At 35.6% G+C, this 18,268-nt stretch overlaps 1 protein-coding gene across 2 annotated transcripts in view; it reads left to right on the top strand.

Moving 5' to 3' along the window:
* The window catches only part of Pect (phosphoethanolamine cytidylyltransferase), a 185,846-nt gene that overhangs the window by 19,059 nt on the left and 148,519 nt on the right, over positions 1-18,268 (top strand). For both annotated transcript variants that reach the window (XM_090385653.1, XM_090385652.1), the window contains exons 4-6: positions 5,512-5,597; positions 11,519-11,594; positions 17,590-17,656. In XM_090385653.1, the coding sequence (XP_090241779.1) occupies positions 5,512-5,597; positions 11,519-11,594; positions 17,590-17,656 (229 nt within the window). The remainder of the gene's footprint in view (positions 1-5,511; positions 5,598-11,518; positions 11,595-17,589; positions 17,657-18,268) is intronic.

The raw sequence follows: 18,268 nt of genomic DNA, 5'->3' as shown, positions 1-18,268 counted from the left end.
CAGGTGCACCCATACATCCCCAGTCCAGTTAGATGTTACAAGTGCTAAAAGTTTGGCCACTCCTGAATTGTGTGTAGAGAAATATCTGTGTATACCTCTAGTGGTGAAGGAACACTCCCATAACAAATGCAACAAGCAATCTCTGCATTGCCCTAACTGTAAAAGAGATGACTGCTTTCTTCAAAGACTGCACCCTGTGGAAAAGAAAAGAGAAAAGCAAATTCAAAAATATAAGTAAGTCTGAATACAAAATCATGTACCAGGAACCCAAAAGCAGATTCCACTACCATTCACCACATGAACCTATGCAGCTGCAGTAGCACAGAAACCAGAAGAATTAAGAGAGCCTGATGTAGCCCTAGTGATCAGGAGCACGAGTGCAGTAGCACACACTCTTTGAATGGACCGTGGTTCAAGCCCATGACTGCTAAATGCAATTAATTATTGTATTCATGATTTATTGTAAACTCCTCTGACCTGGTCGTCAAGCTTAAGTATAAACAGGAACATTTTATATCTCCGTTTCTCAATAGCAGACTGAGTTAACCAGTCCTTTCCAAACCAAAACAACAAAAATTGGATCAAATAAATAACATGCCAGTCGCTATAAAGCCTTTAGGGCTGAAGTTATATCTCATATTGTATTCACAATATGAGATATAACTTAAAACAATACCGTTTTGCTAACATTCTGTTAATTCAGATTTGGCTATGTATTATTGATGCTTTCGCATTATACTTATACATAGTCTAGACTTTTCCATAGCTTGAGGCTTCAGCCTTAAATGCTTTATAGTCTAAATACATCATACACCGTCAGGCGTCTCTCATATTATGGAGTATACTTCATAACTGTTTTGCCATTCTTGCATCACTCGGGTACCTACCCACTCACCGAAGAAAGGCCAAATAGCCCTGAAACGGTGCCATCTGGGTGGTGGTATCCATCTGAGAATAAGTAACATTAGTCTTCTCCTCAGGTCAAGTGTTACTTATTCGAAGTAGGGCAATATCATGGCAACTTGTTTTTTAGCATTAGCATTAGCAGAGGCATATGATGCAAGAAAGCAAGCTTATTCAGCATCAGCCAAAAAAAAAAAAAAAAACCCACTCCCATTTCACCCCTCCGTTCGTTTGAAATACCTGTCCAGTTGAGCTTTAAATTTGTTTAGGCTATCAACTTCAACAACAAGTGATGGAAGTCGGTTCCACCAACCAACCACCCGCTGGCCAAAGGCAAATTTCCGCACATCTATCCGACATCCGTCCTTCCTCAATTTGAATTTATGCCCTCTGAGGTGATTATTCTGAGAAAGATGAAGAATCCCATTGGCATTGAGCATGCTCAAACCATTCAAAGCCTTATACACCTCTATCAGATCACCTCGCCGGTGCCTAGTCTCCAGACTCTGTAATTTGCAAAACTTAAGCCTTTCTTCGTAAGAGCAACCCTTTGTTCCATTTACTAATCTTGTTGCCCTTCTCTGTACCCGTTCCAGCAGCTCTACATCCTTCTTGAAATGAGGCCTCCAGACCTGTATACAGTACTCAAGATGTGGCCTGACCATTGCCTTATACAAGGGAATAATCACCTCCTTATCCCTGCTAGAAAAATTCCTGTATATCATTGACAAGACACCATGAGCTACTCTTGCAGCTCGTCTGCACTGCTCAGAGAACTTCATATCTGCCTGCACAATTACCCCCAGGTCCTTTTCATTCTCCACCACTGTCAGTGTAGTACCGCAGAGTTGATACGTTGCTCTGGGGTTACTGTTTCCCATATGCAGCACTTTACATTTGTCGATGTTAAACCTCATTTGCCACCTCTCAGCCCATCTGTTCAACCTTTCCAGATCCTGTTGCAGCAGCATAGCGTCAGTATTGTCCTTAACGACCCTGCCAACCTTTGTATCATCTGCAAACTTGGACATTAAACTTGATATCCCATCATCAGTATCATTCATAAACACCGAAAACAACAACGGACCCAACACTGAACCTTGAGGAACTCCACTAATAACATTAGTCCACGTTGAGCAGTGTCCATTGATTACCACTCTCTGTCTTCTGCCACTCAACCATCCCCTTATCCATAGCAGCAATTTGCCTCCAATGCCACACTGCTCCAATTTGTGCAGCAGTCTTCCATGTGCAACAGTATCAAAAGCCTTTCTAAGATCCAAATATATAATATCAAAGTTATTCCCTGCATCCAGTTCTTTTGTGACTACATCATAGTATCCAATCAAATTGGTCAGGCAAGACCTGCCCTTAACAAAACCATGCTGCGTCTGAGCTATAACTGAATTCTTGTCTAGATGATCCTGCAGTGCTTCTTTAACCAGTGCCTCCATTAATTTACCTGGAACAGAAGTTAAACTAACAGGTCTATAATTACTTGTGTCAGCCTTTGAACCTCCTTTGTGAATTGGGGTCACATTTGCACATCTCCAGTCCATAGGTACCTCCCCTGAGTCCAAGGAAGCTCTCATAATTATGGCTAAGGGTTTGCTTACTTCCTTAGCTGCCTCCTTTAATATAACTGGATAGATCCCATCCACCCCAGGTGCCTTTTTTATGTTTATCCTCAACAATCTCTCCTCCACTTTCCTCTCAGTTATTACAAAATCATCCAGCTCACTGCCAATGTTTACTTTACCTACATCATTCTCCTTCCTGAATAACTCCTCATGCGTGAATGTAGATGCAAAATACTCGTTTAGATTGTTAGCCACCTGAGCAGGATCCTCAACTGTTGAACCATCAATATCCAGTGGACCAATCTGATTCATCCCTTTCCGAGTTCAAGTATGTAAAGAACTCTTTTCTGTTTTTCTTTGCATCCTTTGCCAAGGATTTTTCATAGTCTGCCTTTGCCTGCCTAATCTCCTTTGTGACTTGGTTACAGACCAACTTATATCTATCATAGGCTTCCATGTCACCCATTAATTTGTATGTATCCCATGCATTTTTCTTCTCTGCCACATGTCTCATTAGTTCATCTGACAACCATTTAGGCCTAAACCTTGAACAATATTTCTTAGTTGGTATGTAAAGCCTGGTAGCCTCCAAGATTAGTTCCTTTAATGCTTCCCATTTTGAGTTTGCTGTTGGTAACATCATCAGTTGGTCCCACTGTATAGAATTTAAATACTGTCTCAGACCATCATAGTCGCCTTTACGAAAACAAAAACCCTTCCCTTTACCTCTGATGGTAGTTACCTCCTTGAGTAAATCCCACTTCAACACACTGTGATCACTGCCACCTAGTGGTTCATTTATCTGCAGGTTCTTAATGCATGAAGAATCACTACTGATAATCAGATCAAGAGTATTGCTCCCTCTTGTTGCCTCACGAACATGCTGATGTAGAAAACAATCATCCAATAAATCCACAAAAGCCTTGCTAGTGTGCGAGTGACCAATCCACAAATTCCAGTCAATATCTGGGAAATTAAAGTCCCCCATTATAAGACTCTCTGATTTACTGGCCCACTCTATTTCCCTGTACAATATCTTATTATACTCATCAGAGTCATTAGGCCTATAGCACACTCCTACTCTCAATTTTGATTTCCCTATGCTTATGTCACACCAAACTGACTCGACGCTGCCCTGTCCATCGATGTCGACTGGCTTCACTTCCTTGGACTTTGTGTTTCTTAATTAATAGCATAACCCCTCCTCCCCTCCTGTCCTGTCTATCCTTTCTATACACATTGTATTCCCCAAATTCCAGTTCCGCATTACATATATCTGTGTGACACCACGTCTCTGATATCCCAACAATATCTGCCTTTGATGTTTTGAGCAATACCTCAAATTCATCAAATTTATTTACCAAACTCCTAGCATTGGTGTACACGCAGGTATACATGCACCTGTTTCTATTCTTAGCTACCCTAACACAACCCATGTGTTTACTTGTACCGCAATGACTACCAGCAGTCTCTGAAATATCCTGCATCTTGTTTTTCAGACTTCTGCTCATTTCAATAGAAGCAGTGCAAGAATCACTTCCACCTCTGCCACTGGCTACTGTTAATCTATTAGTCCTTGTATCCCCCCCAACTTGTTGTTGAAGGTATTCACAATATGAGATATAAAATAATGCCGTTTTGCTAACATTCTGTTAATTCAGATTTGGTTATGTATTATTGATGCTTTCGCACTATACTTATACATAGTCTAGACTTTGCCATAGCTTGAGGCTTCAGCCCTAAATGCTTTATAGTCTAAACACATCATACACCGTCAGGCATCTCTCATATTGTGGAGAGATAACTGTTTTGCCATCCTTGCATCACTCCAAAACTTCATAACTGTTTTGCCATCCTTGCATCACTCGGGTACCTACCCACTCACCGAAGAAGGGCCAAATAGCCCTGAAACGGTGCCGTCTGGGTGGTGGTATCCATCTGAGAATAAGTAACATTAGTCTTCTCCTCAGGTGAAGTGTTACTTATTCGAAGTAATGCAATATCATGGCAACTTGTTGTGAAGGTATTCACAATATGAGATATAACTTAAAACGATGCCCTTTTGCTAACATTCTGTTAATTCAGATTTGGCTATGTATTATTGATGCTTTCGCACTATACTTATACATGCCAGTCACTTGACTAACCTCCTTTGTGACTTGATTACAGACTCGCTTTTATCTACCATAGGCTTCTGTGTCACCTGATAATTTATATGCATCCCATGCATTTTTTCTTTTCTGCCACAAGTCTCATTTGTTCATCTGACATCCAGGCCTAAACCTTAAACAGTATTTCTTAGTTGGTATGAAAAGCCCAGTAACTTCCATGATTAATTCCTTGAATGCTTCCCATTACTTCTTGGGATCATTGAAAATAAAGAAATACAGGAAGCAGTAAATGTTTTCCAGAATCAGTTCTGTCAATTTCAGTATGAGAACCTACAAGTAACTATTATGAAAGAAGAAAGAATTTCTTCTTTCATAATAGTTTGAATTTGATTTTCAGTGGTCCTTGTTTATGGGAACTGACAAGTACAGAAGGAATCTTGAAATATAATGAGTTATCTGAAGTCATGCTTGGCATTTTAACAATTCCTCCAAGCAGGGCTGAGTGTGAGATAATAAAAACAAAAACTCATTTCAAGTGTGCTCTTTCTGTTAAAAACTTTGGAAATGCTCTTGACAGTTAAGTCTAGAAAACATGACCATTGTTATAAATAAAACATTGACTCGGCAGTTCTAAAGAAGGCAAAGTCTGTAATGGCACCTTCCTTTCCCTTGAAGAAATTATAATCAATAAGTTTTATGTAACATACTGATATAATGTATCCTAATATAATGTGTGTATGTTGTCAAATTTAATTTCAAGTCTCTTGCTTTCCAAAAATCAAAAGTTGTCAACTGTGCATATGTTATATTGACAATTTTTTTTTCCTCAATTAATCTAGCAAAAAATATTCATTATCAAATATAGAAAATTTGTGATCATAATTTATACCACTACTTCCTTATATTTTATTTTTCAGAAGAGATTACAAAACATAAAGGTCCTCCTGTTTTCAATGAAAATGAAAGATACAAAATGGTACGCGCCATTAAATGGGTTGATGAGGTAGGAATCAAGAAAATAAAATAATTTTGTATTTTGAGTTAATGAAAATTTCATGTTTTTATTCTTGTTTTTCTTTACATTAAAATAATTTTCCTCCTAATGATATTTATTCATCCAATGGGGGAGGAGGAGATGCGGTTATGTAGTAATACGTAACAAATACAAAAATTTGTAGTGCCTCTGTAGCCAGGTGGGAAGGAGCAGCAGTGTGTAGCACACACTTCTTGATTAGACCAGGGTTCAAGCCCGTCACCACCAAATACGGAGGATGCGGAAAGGTCAGGGAATGACTACCGCTTATACCGGAGCAATATGGCCTTAGTTAATAATGCTCCTAAAAACCAAATAACAAACAAACAAAAATTTGTAACAGAAACTTGTTTTACTGTGGTAAAACAAGCTTCTGTTTAAGCGTGGTCACCCACTATGTTTATCTAATATGACCACGTGGTACCATTATTGATTTCCATATGTAATGTATTTATTTAAATAAACTAAATGCAACAAGGCATAATATTTTAAGAGTTTAAGATTCTATATCTATATAATGTCGGTGTAGATACACCATAGACAACTCTTAAAGAAAAACTACAATCGTAATGTGAAAGGCACCCACTAATGAAAAGCCAACTAGCTTTGAAAAGGTGCTGTCTGGGTGATGGTGCCCACCGAGAATAAGTGACAATAGTCTTCTCTATTAGTGAAGTGTTATTTATTCGAGGTAGTTGCAGTACATGGTAACTCATTGTGAAGGATGAGCACAATATGAGATACAGATGAAATGATGCTTTTCACACTACGATCGTAGTTTTTCTTTAATAGTTGTCTATGGTGTATTTACACCGATGTTATATAGATATAGTAATGTATCCATAACTGAGGAATAGACACACAGAGTAGAAAGCTTCTTAAATATTTTATTTTATTTTATCAAAAGAAGCGAGAGCAGCGAGCAGGGGCGAAACCCCCCAATAGTCTGGTAATATTATTTATTTTATAATATGAGAGAATTGCTAAAATTTTATATCCTAGCAAAACATTGAAAAGAGGTAAATTAAGTGAAATAGAATTTCTTTCCTCCACTGTGTGCGATGTCAACTATGTACGGTTGCCACGGTACACAGAAATGAGAAATAAATCTTACTTAAATACTTGAAATGAAAACACTTCACCTGTATAAAATCTTGAGTCTGTTTAAATAAATCTTTATTGAATGCACTAGAGCCAATAAATGACAAAGTAATGGTACATAATGTCTGTCATGATAGACATTATGTTTCGTCTGACTGGATGGCCTTGATGCAGTCCACGAGTCTTGCATTTGTCTAGGCCAAATTGCATCTTGATGTTAGTGCTGAACTCTTCAGTGATCTGGAGTAGATGTTGGAGTTGATTCTTGGTTGTGGCATAGAGTTTGATGTCATCCGTGTACATCGTCGGTTATCCGGCGCATTAGTTATCTGGAATAATTTGAAAAGCTGATTTTTCTTTTATTTTTTTTATTAATGGTAGTATTTGAGACAAATGTTTATTATGATACAAGAGTATTTCTGTCTGTTTTTTTACTTCGTATATCTGGTGAAATGTTGGATTAGGACTGATGGATTTTCCCGGAAACCATGAGTGATACAGTTTAGTCAATTGCTTCTGTAAACCCAATTTTCCATGACATATTTTGTTCTCTTCATTTCGTATTATGTTTAGTTTAGCTCCAGATTCGGTAAGAATAATATTGGCCCGAAACTATGCGGTTCATTGTTTTTCTCGTTTTTTTTTACGGTAAAATGTCAACTAAAAGAAACAGCACTGAAATGGGCAGAAAACTAGGAAGAATGCGATGTAATCAAATTGATATTATTAAGGAACTTGAGAGATTTAGCAGCAAAAAATATGTCACAACTACAGATGAAACAAAAATAATTGAACATTATTTAAAAAAAGTACTATAAATTTTTTTCACATAAAATTTGCTGCAAAATACCTATCGGAATATATACATATGTAAACATACAAATTTTTATGTATAAGTTATTATTATTATTTTTAATTAAATAAATTCATTTTTTTCACGCTATTTAAAATCTTTTTCTTTTACCTTAGTACATTATAACAGAATTTATTTAATTTTACCTTACGTTCAATTATTTGGAAAATTTTGCTATCCGGAAGAGGTCTGACATTAATTATTCTGGATAACTGACGCTCTACTGTATATCTATACTTGCTGTTATTGAGCATGATGGACAGTGGGTTGAGTGCTAGACAGAACCATAGTGAGCTCAGGGCATCTTCCTGGAAGATTCCTCTACTGATTGGTGTTAGTCTGCTTGTGGTGTTCTTGACCTTGATGCTGGTCTTCCATTTTACCATGGTTGCTTCTAGGAAGTGTGTCCGTGTCGGGTTGAATTTTTAGATCTTCGGTGTCTATCAGCCAGCCCGATTTTCTTGTGGAAGGCTCTGTGAATTACTTGTAGAGGGACCAGCTATGGAGGTGAACCTGTTTAGCTTTGACATCTGGTAATGGGTGGTAGTTATGTGGGCAACGACAGATGGTGCCACTCTCTGCATCAGCCATCACTTTGACCTTGGGCAGGTCCGATGGAGTGACTTTCATGATATTTTTTACCCTCCCTCCTCTGTGTGTGTGTGTTTTTTTTTTTTTTTTAATGGTGTGGGATTCGAATCCCAGGGCCGTGATATTGGTGGTCTGGAATCATAACCACTGGGCTAATCATGCTCCTTATTATTATTATTTTCATCATTGTCATCATCTGTTGATTTAACCATAAAGTTTTCCCCCTACATAGCCAGAAAGCAAGGAGGACATTATACAAAATTAAAATGCACCTATCTCAATGAGATTTACATTAACAGAGGAAGTTTGATGTAATATCCATTTTTACAGAAGATGGTGTGCTTACATATTCAGGTAAAGGTTACAATTTACAGATGAAAACATGTATGTATATACACTGTGCTGCCGCTTTATTAGGTACACCCCTACTGTGCACACAAATAGTTTGTCCCACAACATTGCAAGTCACATGACCACAGTTTTGGGTATAAATGCAGCAGAACAACCTTTCTAGTATCAGTTAAGCATACAAACTGTAGCAAGAATGGGGAAAAGGAGTGATCTAATGGACTTCAAACGTGGCATGGTAGTAGATGCAAGATGTGCTGGACAAAGCATCTCTGAAATGGCAGTTCTGAACTTTTCACGCACCACAGTTCCAAGGGTGTATCGAGAATGGTGCAACAAACAGAAAACATCCTCTCAATGGCACTCTTGTGGTAGAAAATTGCTTGTTGATGAGAGAGGTCAGAGGAGGATTTCTAGAATTGTGCAAGCAAACAGACAAGCCACAATGTCACACATCACGTCAGAATACAATCTTGGTGCGCAGAACAAAATATCGCAACAGACCACTAGTCGCACTTTGTCGCAAATGGGCTACGACTGCCACATCGCGTACCTTTGTTATCAATGAAGAACAAGAGAGCATGCCTCGTGGGCACAGCAACACCAGCACTGGACTATTGAGGATTGGAAAACAGTTGCTTGGTCTGAAGAGTCAAAGTGGTGCATCATGTTGATAGAAGGCTCAGAATTTGGTGAAAACAACATGAATCCATGGACCCGTCATGTCTGACGACTACTGTGCAAGGTAGTGAAGGCAGTGTTATGGTGTGGGGAATGTTTTCTTGGCACACGTTGGGTCCATTGATACCCATAGATTCACGTCTGAATGCCACATTGTACCTAAACATCGTTGCTGACCAAGTGCATCCGTTCATGTTGACAGTTTATCCTCATTCAGATGGTTACTTCTAGCAGGATAATGCGCCGGTGCACAAAGCCCAAATCACTGTGGAATGGTTCCAGGAACATGACAATGACTTTTCTTTACTGCAGTGGCCCACTCAGTCTGTGGATCTCAATCCTATTGAACATCTTTGGGATGAGCTGGAAAGGGCTGTTCGCTGCAGGCCTACACCTCAGTCAAATCTCAAGGAGCTGTGTGGCACGCTCATGTTTGCATAGTACTCCATTCCTGCACAACGTTTTCAGCATCTTATTCAATCCATGCCTACATGAATTCAGGCTGTTTTGAAGGCTAAAGGAGGCTCAACACGCTACTAGGTAGGTGTACCTGATAAAGTGGCAGCGCAGTGTATATATAGATATGTGAGAGGAGAAAGTAAAATGAATCAAGATGGAATTTTCACTGTTATAAATTATTCCAGAAATAAGGGCTATAGATTCAAATTACAGAAGTTTAGACTGAATTGTAGGAAGCTTTCTTTTATTCAGTGAGTTGTTAATTACTGGAATAAGTTGCTTCCATGGGTGATTGAAGATGACAGCTTAGGGAGATTCAAGGATGAGCTAGATAAGTTAGTTGATTTATTTTGTATTTTATTTTATTTATTTTTTGGCTGCTTTGTAAATTTCATTTGAATGAAATAGTTTTGATGAAAAATTCAGTATTAGGATTGAATTTTTCAATTCTATTATTGAATATTAGAAGTGAATGAAATGAGTATTAGCATTAGCCATATAGTGGAAGGAAACTAGTCTTTTGCTGCACTGGCCAAAAAAAGAAAAAGGTAGATAAGAAAATACAAATTGTACATTTCTCTTCTCACATAGGTAGCTATCCAGTTGATCTTTGAATTTCTTCGAACTGCCCACCTCAACACCTGCAGGGGAAAATTGTTCTAGTAATCAGCAACTTGCTGTAAAAAAAGGAACCTTCCCACAATCTAGTCTAAACTTCTTCCCTTGTAATATGAATTTATGGCCTCTAGTTCTGTGATTCTTTATAACAGTGAAAATCCCACCATTAATTTTACTAACCTCTCTCAGAAGAGCCTGATAAACCCCAATAAGGTTCCCTTTAAGGTACTTAGTTTCCAAACTCTGTAGTCTGCATAATCTGTCTTTCATTGTAAGGCATCCTTTTACTGATTGCCTTATAAATATATACAGGATATTATTCAATAAATCATTGATAGGGTTCCATGGGCTTGATTATTCCAGATCTTTTTCTTCCCCTTCTGTTTTTAATTCAACCCCACCAAGTTATTTTGGGGTTGCTATTCCCCATACCTAAATCCTTACATTTTGTAGCATTAAAACATAACTTCCACTTTTCTGGTCATTCTTGAAGAATGTTCAAGTTATCTTGAAGGAGCATTGCTTGGCGCTGACCATTAACGACCCTCCCAACCTTTACATCTTCTGCAAATTTTGATATCACACCATCTGTCCCATCATCAATGTTGTTTATGAATATCAGAAACAACAGTGGTCCAATAACTGATCCTTGAGGGAACTCATTTGTGATGTTACACCAGTCTAAAGAATAATCACATATCACATAATCCTTAATCACAACCCTCTGCCCTGCAACCGTCCTATGATTCATCTTAGAATCTTGCCAGTAATTCCATCATGTTCCAGCTTATACAGTAACTTCTCATGAGGGATTGAATGAAATTCCTTGCTGACAAATAAACTGTGTTGAAATTGTTCTTTACATCCAGCGCATGGGTAACTGTGTCAAAATAGCTTACTAGATTAGTTAAATATGATTTTCCCTTAACAAAGCCGAACCGTGTTGTGTGTTCTTCAGAGTGCCATTTATTTTTAAATGTCTCTGGATGCACTCAATCATTGTCTACAAGATTTTTCCTACCACTGAAGTCCAACTAACTAGTCTGTAGTTACTCACTGAACTACCTTTATGTTGGCAAATTCTGTCTACTTGTTCTTGACTACAGATAAATTTTGTTTATTTTATTTCCTGTAATTGTTGAATTATGATTAGGTTTTTTATGCATTAGAAAGGGGGGGGGCTGAGTTTCATCAGCAAAATTTGTTTCAAAACTACATATAGGGTTTATTTCTTAAATAGGTGGTGGAAGGGGCCCCATATATCACCACAGTGGATACATTGGACAAACATAATTGTGACTTTTGTGTTCATGGAGGTAAGTGTGAGTTAAATTTTAAATATTCTTTATTTCAAGTAACTAAGCCAAGCATACAAAATATACAGGAATTAAAATGCCTTAGTGTACTTTCATAAATGCTTCTAAAATAATAATTTCTTTTTGTTCTAATGCAGTGTAGTACATTATGTATGTTAATTTAAATGTTCTTACTGTAATAATTAAATACTGCTAATAAAACTTTGCTTTAATTTGAATATTTTAAATAATCTGAACTTTATTTCTATAATAAACTCTGTGTATAAAAATTATGAAATTCATGGGTAATCAATCTTGTAATTAATTATACCAAAAGTTGTTTAAGCTTTTTTTTTGATTCTTCATTTATTTTAGCAATCAGAAAATTTCAGTCTAGGACTAGAATTACATATATAAAGGTATATTAATAAAGGAGGGGCAGATTTGGCATTGGGAGTTGTAAACAGGGCTTTTACAACTAGCTTCAGATAATTGTATCAAACACATATACAAAAAAATATTTGCAAATCATAGCTTTACATAAAAAGAAAAAATATGGAATATTCTAAAAGTATTCAGAAAATAACAGAAAAAAAAGTATTTCTATATCATGTAATAGATAACAGAAATATTAATTCCTCTGGTTATTTAGTCAGTTCAGATTCCATGGACAGGGTCATCTTTCTTGGCTAATAGTTTTGTTAAAATTTTATCATTTATGTCTCTTCCTTCCTGTTTTTTTAGTAAAGATTTAAAAGAAAGCCAACTTTACTCCTCTTAGTGCAAAATAAAAGATTTTATTTATTTTTTATACAATATTGCTTTAGTGAAATTTGAGGACCACCAGCTTTTCTTTATTCTATCAAAATCCTGTATTTGCAAGTTTCTCTATATTCTGTTCAAGCTCTATGAAGATATTTTTAGGCTCTTAGTAGGAGTAGTTCTATTGGACAAGCTTAATCATAGTTTATCTGACAGTGTGAAGAGGTAATTATCAGAAAGAATGTCTGAAAGAACTCAGTTTTTTTTTTTTTTTTTTTTTTTCGATATGTCAATAGTATCCTGTGCATGGGAAAGTCTGATGTATGTTGTAAACTACATTGTAAGTTATGAAGTACCTGTAATAGTCTAATTTGTGAATGATGCTTTTAGATTTTCCATTATGACTGAAAGAAGAAAATAAAATTGCTAATGTGAAAAGGGTAATGATTAAACCTTAAGAAGCCCTTGGAGTGTGATAGCAAGATACAGAAGAAATTCTTGCAGACATTGGCCACAAGAAATCTCTAAATGTCTGACAAGTTGATGTATCTCTGCCAGTGTTATAATGACAGTTTTGGAGAGATGAACGCAAAGTTTGCTAATGCATGAAATAAAACAGTATAGTATGGGATTTTGACTACATGCTTCGAGCACTTTTTCCTAGTTTTAGCATTCTTTGCTGCCTAGCAAACTTTTCTGTCCATTACAGGATAAGCTTAATTAAAACCTTTTGCTTGATTTTGTTCTTCTTTCTTAGGAATTTTGTTATTATTTTTGCTTTATTTTATCGTTACAAATCTGTTAGACGTATCAAGTGTACAGGCCACTTGGGAGCACAAATAATTTCTGGATTATCAGCTTTCCATCTGTGCTATTTTCTTCCAGGCTAGTCTATTTCTTCTAACTATAGTTATAATAAGCCCAAAATCCTTGCTTAAACCCCCCCCCCCCCCATAAATATACTTTCCTCTGGGCTTTGTTACCTTTCTCTACCATGGTGATAAGGTTTAGCCTATGGTTTCTCCAATAAATCATAGGCAGCTTGGTCTCATGTTGGTAGCCCATACTTTATTCATTCAACAGCCTACATAGCTGACTCCTGCTAACAATTTACACCATAAGAAGGTGAGAATTGGACATTACGTCTGGACACTAGTAGTTTAGGAGGTATAGGCAGCATCTTCAGACTCTTCAATAACCCATTCAATTTTATACCATGGTGTAATTTGCATTGTTATGAAATTTGCATGGCCTAAGTATGAAAAATATGTGGTCTTCAAAAAAAAAAAAAAAAAAGCATTAATCTCTCAAATTGTAAGGCTACCACCACCATAAGTTTTCCTGTGTTGTACTACTAATAAGTAGAGCATTTCTCTAAAAAGAGAAGTAAAATGGTGCCATCCGTTTGGTGGCTGTTTCATTGCTCATTAGCATCTCATTGGTGGGAGGCTAGGCATCCCAAGGAGACAAGGCGATGACAACCCAGTGATGGTATGATCTTAGAAGATGAGAGACGTCAATGTCAGGGCGCCTCCGTAGCCAGGTGGGAAGGAGCAGCAGTGCGTAGCACACGCTTCTTGATTAGACCGGGGTTCGAGCCCGTCACCACCAAATACGGAGGATGCGGAAAGGTTAAGGAATGACCACCGCATATCCTGGAGCAATATGGCCTTAGTTGCTAATGCTCCTAAAAACCAAACAACAACAACAACAACAACGTCAATGTCAATAGAATGTGAGGGTGCTGGGAAAGCTCTTGACACCTTTTGGCATCTCTCATCTTGTAAGCCTATACCATCACTGGGTTGTCACTGCTGTATTTGGGTAATCCCACAGTAATGTATCAACTGTGTGGTATTACACTGAGGGTGGTCAAAAAGAAAAGGACCCAGGGATAATTGTGCCATCTAATATGAATTTCTCTGAACAGTGCAGACAGGCTGCCAGAATAGCTCATGAGTTTTGTCATTGATATATAGGAATTTTGCTAGCAGGGATAAGGAGGTGATTATCCCATTGTATAAGGCAGCATTTCCCAAACTTTTTAAATCACGGAACACTTTTAATCTCACAATATATTTACGGAACACATATATTTACGGAACACATATATTTATGGAACACTTTCATCTCACAATATATTTACGGAACACATATATTTATGGAACACTTTCATCTCACAATATATTAACAGAACACTTTCATCTCACAATATATTAACAGAACACTTTCATCTCACAATATATTAACAGAACACTTTCATCTCACAATATATTAACAGAACACTTTCATCTCACAATATATTAACAGAACACTTTTATCTCACAATATATTTACAGAACACTTTCATCTCACAATATATTTACAGAACACTTTCATCTCACAATATATTTACAGAACACTTTCATCTCACAATATATTTACAGAACACTTTCATCTCACAATATATTTACGGAACACAAGTTTAGTGGGAGCAAAAGAACTCTTTGTTAATATTTTATTACATATGACACACTGTGCATCAGGAGCATCTTTATTTCCAACACATGTAAAACAGAAATTTAAATAACTGTCACCATACTTTCGTTTTGGTATTTATTAGTTGGTTTGTTTTTTCAATTTGGATTTTTGTGGAACAGAAGGCTGCAATTGTTCATCCTCACTTTGAAGTGTGACAATATTGTGTTTGTTTTCATCAACCACAGTTGTAATACTAGAAGTTCCTACATCTTGTTTTTAAGTTCCTTTTTTCAATCACAAATCCATGGTTATTTATTTTAATAATAATATTTCAAAATACTGATAATTATCAAAAAAATATTTATACAAGGAAGTGAGTTTAGTTATGCTTACTAGTTTTCCACACTACTATAGAACTAATCTTGTAATTGCAAAGACAGTCTGCACCACACCACCAGCACTGTGTAAACATGCAAAAACATGTCAGTGGAAGTCTACTTTGTTTCATTCACCAGAACAATGCATATCGTTTTACTTGCCTCTCTCTCTCAACCTGTGTATTCCAGTTTTAAATTGCATATGAATGTCATATTAGATCACTACATTGCTACTTTTTCGTAGATATCATTATTTCTATGCATACTTCTCTACGCAAAGTTCGCTAAAATAAAGTGTTCCGCAGTCTATTTGATTATTAGTCAATGCCAGTACAGTGTATTAATAACCAAAAAAATAAATAAATAAAATAATGTTAAAAATTAGAATGATACAAAAGTGGTGTACTCTACAAATACACAAAATTTATTTTATTTTTTTAATTATTGGGATTTTTCACAGAACACTTGCTCACATCTCACAGAACACAGTTTGGGAAAAATGGTCAGGCCACATCTTTAGTACTGCATACACGTCTGGAGTCCTCATTTAGGAAGGAAGTTGATCTGCTGGAATGGGTTGAGAAGTTGGGTGAGGAGATTGACGGGGGGTACTCTTAACAAGAAAGGCTTTAGTTCTGCAAATTTCAGTCCCTGAAGACTAATCATCTGTGAATTGATCTGATTGAGAGGTTTAAGGCTTTGAATGGCTTGAGAAAACTCAATGCTGATGCGATTCATCTTGCTCAGACTATGCACATGAGGGGACATAAATTCAAATTGAGGAAGGATTGTTGTAGTATAGATGTGTGGAAGTTTGCATTTAGCCATTGGTGGTTGATTGCTGGAACAGTCTTTCATCCATTGTTGTGGAAGTGGATGGTTTGAATAACTTCAAGGATGAACTAAAACCATTGGAGGGAATGGATAAGTGAAATGGGATTTTTTTTATTTATTTATTTTTTTTTTTTGTCTGATGCTGTATAAGCTTGCTTTCTTGCATCATTTGTCACTCTTAATATGAATAATAATATTTCCCTACCATATTACTGCTGTAATATGGTAGGCCCATCTGCATAATTGCCATTTCTCAGCCCATCTGCACACAATACTTGTGCCATAGATACCACGTAAGCTTATGCATTTTATTGATTTAAAAATGAAATGAACATGTCAGCAGAAAAAATTACATGAAGCCAAGTGGTTTTGTTTATTAAACTAATAGTATTTAATGTTAAATAATATCATTATCAAGCCAGATGTCTCTTGTTTGATAATGGAAAATTTTATTGTGGATTCTAACCAGTACTAAATTTGATTTTGTGCTGTAGTTAACTCTTAACAAGTTGATGAATCCATAACTGTATGCCAATATGGCTCTCTCATAGTAGTTAAATTGGAGTTTCACTAATGATGGATGATCTGTTAATTACTCTTAGCACTACTTTTCTCTAAAGCAGAGCTGAGAGTAATTAATAGAGAAATGTAATAATGTGATTAGCTAAAATCATATGTTGTTTTTCATGCTAGATATACTGTGAATAGAACTGTAACCTATAAACAATACTTATAATAGCAAATTGTACAGAAATTTCAGCTGTTCACATTTTCCCAAATGTACAGTCATCTTCAAAATGTGAATAGTTAATATTTCTGCATTATTTGCTCTATAGTTTCAACATTATTTTGAAACAGTAGCACTGTTAACTACAAAAACATTTTTAAAATTAATGATAATGAAAGTCGTTCTATATTATTGTTGTTCAGCAATTCATTGATTATAAGATGAAAATGTACAAATACTTAAAACAATGACTCTCTGGTCATTGACTAGAAGAATTATAATTTTCCTGGTAAACAAAAAAAAAATTAAATTTATATTCCTTTATAACTTAAGTTTTTTTTCCAAGATATTGAATAAGTCCTTAGAATGTATTATTTTTCATTTTTTCCTAAAAATTCATTATTGTCAAAATTTCATATAATAAAATTTATTTCTCTTAATGTAAAGTAAGTTATAAACAGAATATACTCTGATTCAAATTAATAAACATTTAAAGGAAAACTAAATTGCCCTCAGAAATATGTTAGTGGTGTCTTGACAAAAATTCCTTATATAATAATATAGTATTTTAGTGACCAAAGGTAAATATGCATGCTATATATTTCTGGTTGTATCTATAATGGATGTCCTTTTGTTGTCAGTTCGTTTTATTTTCTGCATATCATTTATATCCAGTAATTACCATTCCTATGATTATGAACCCTATACACAAAATCTATAATTACGTAATTTAATAAACTAAATATTTAGAAAGTTTTGACTTTCAGAAAGGTATTAGAAATAATTTTAATTAACGAAATTATATATAACATTATAGTTCAAGTTTTTTTTTTTTAAAGTTTGATATAACTTTTAGATGACATTACGCTAGATGCAGATGGACAAGATACTTATCGTTATGTAAAGGCTGCAGGTAGATACAAGTAAGCTTTTCTTCTGTTTTAATGCAAAAATAGAATTGTTTTTATAGTATATCTTGTTGAGTATAGTTTCCGTAAGTGTCATCATGAAATTTAAAACTTTCACTACTAAAATTATATAATAAACTTTAAATATATATATTAACTATCGCTACCTCACATTGCAGTTGCTGTTTAATTTTCAGATTCTTGTTTCTCTGATAAAATACATAAGATATAATTTTTAAATTGCTAAGCAGTTTATTGGTTTCCTTGCTTCATCATCCTTGATCTTATAGTCTTAAAAATAAAGCTATAAGAATCAAAGATGAATACATGATCAAAAAAATTGGCTAAACTCCTTTTCACTTAAAAGATCTCATCATTAACTGATTCCCTGCATTCTGCAAAAATTGAAAGTTAAAATCTGTTCAGTTTTTATGCTTCATAAGTGCTATTGTTTTTAACTCAAACATTGAGTAATTCTTACAAAATATCTCATATAATTACAGCTTACTTGTTGTATTTATATTATCTGATTTTTTTTTTTTTTTTTTTCATATGTGAAACATTCTATGATATGGTGATACCCAGGTGGACAGTTTAGTTAATGACAGTAATAAGGGTATGCTATGT

The sequence above is a fragment of the Mastigoproctus giganteus genome, chromosome 12 (genome assembly GCF_048544385.1).
Source record: "Mastigoproctus giganteus isolate SK-2022 chromosome 12, ASM4854438v1, whole genome shotgun sequence".
NCBI classification, from domain to species: Eukaryota; Metazoa; Arthropoda; class Arachnida; order Uropygi; family Thelyphonidae; genus Mastigoproctus; species Mastigoproctus giganteus.
The sequence above is the reverse complement of the archived record's forward strand: the minus strand, read 5'-3'. Positions and strand labels throughout refer to the sequence as shown.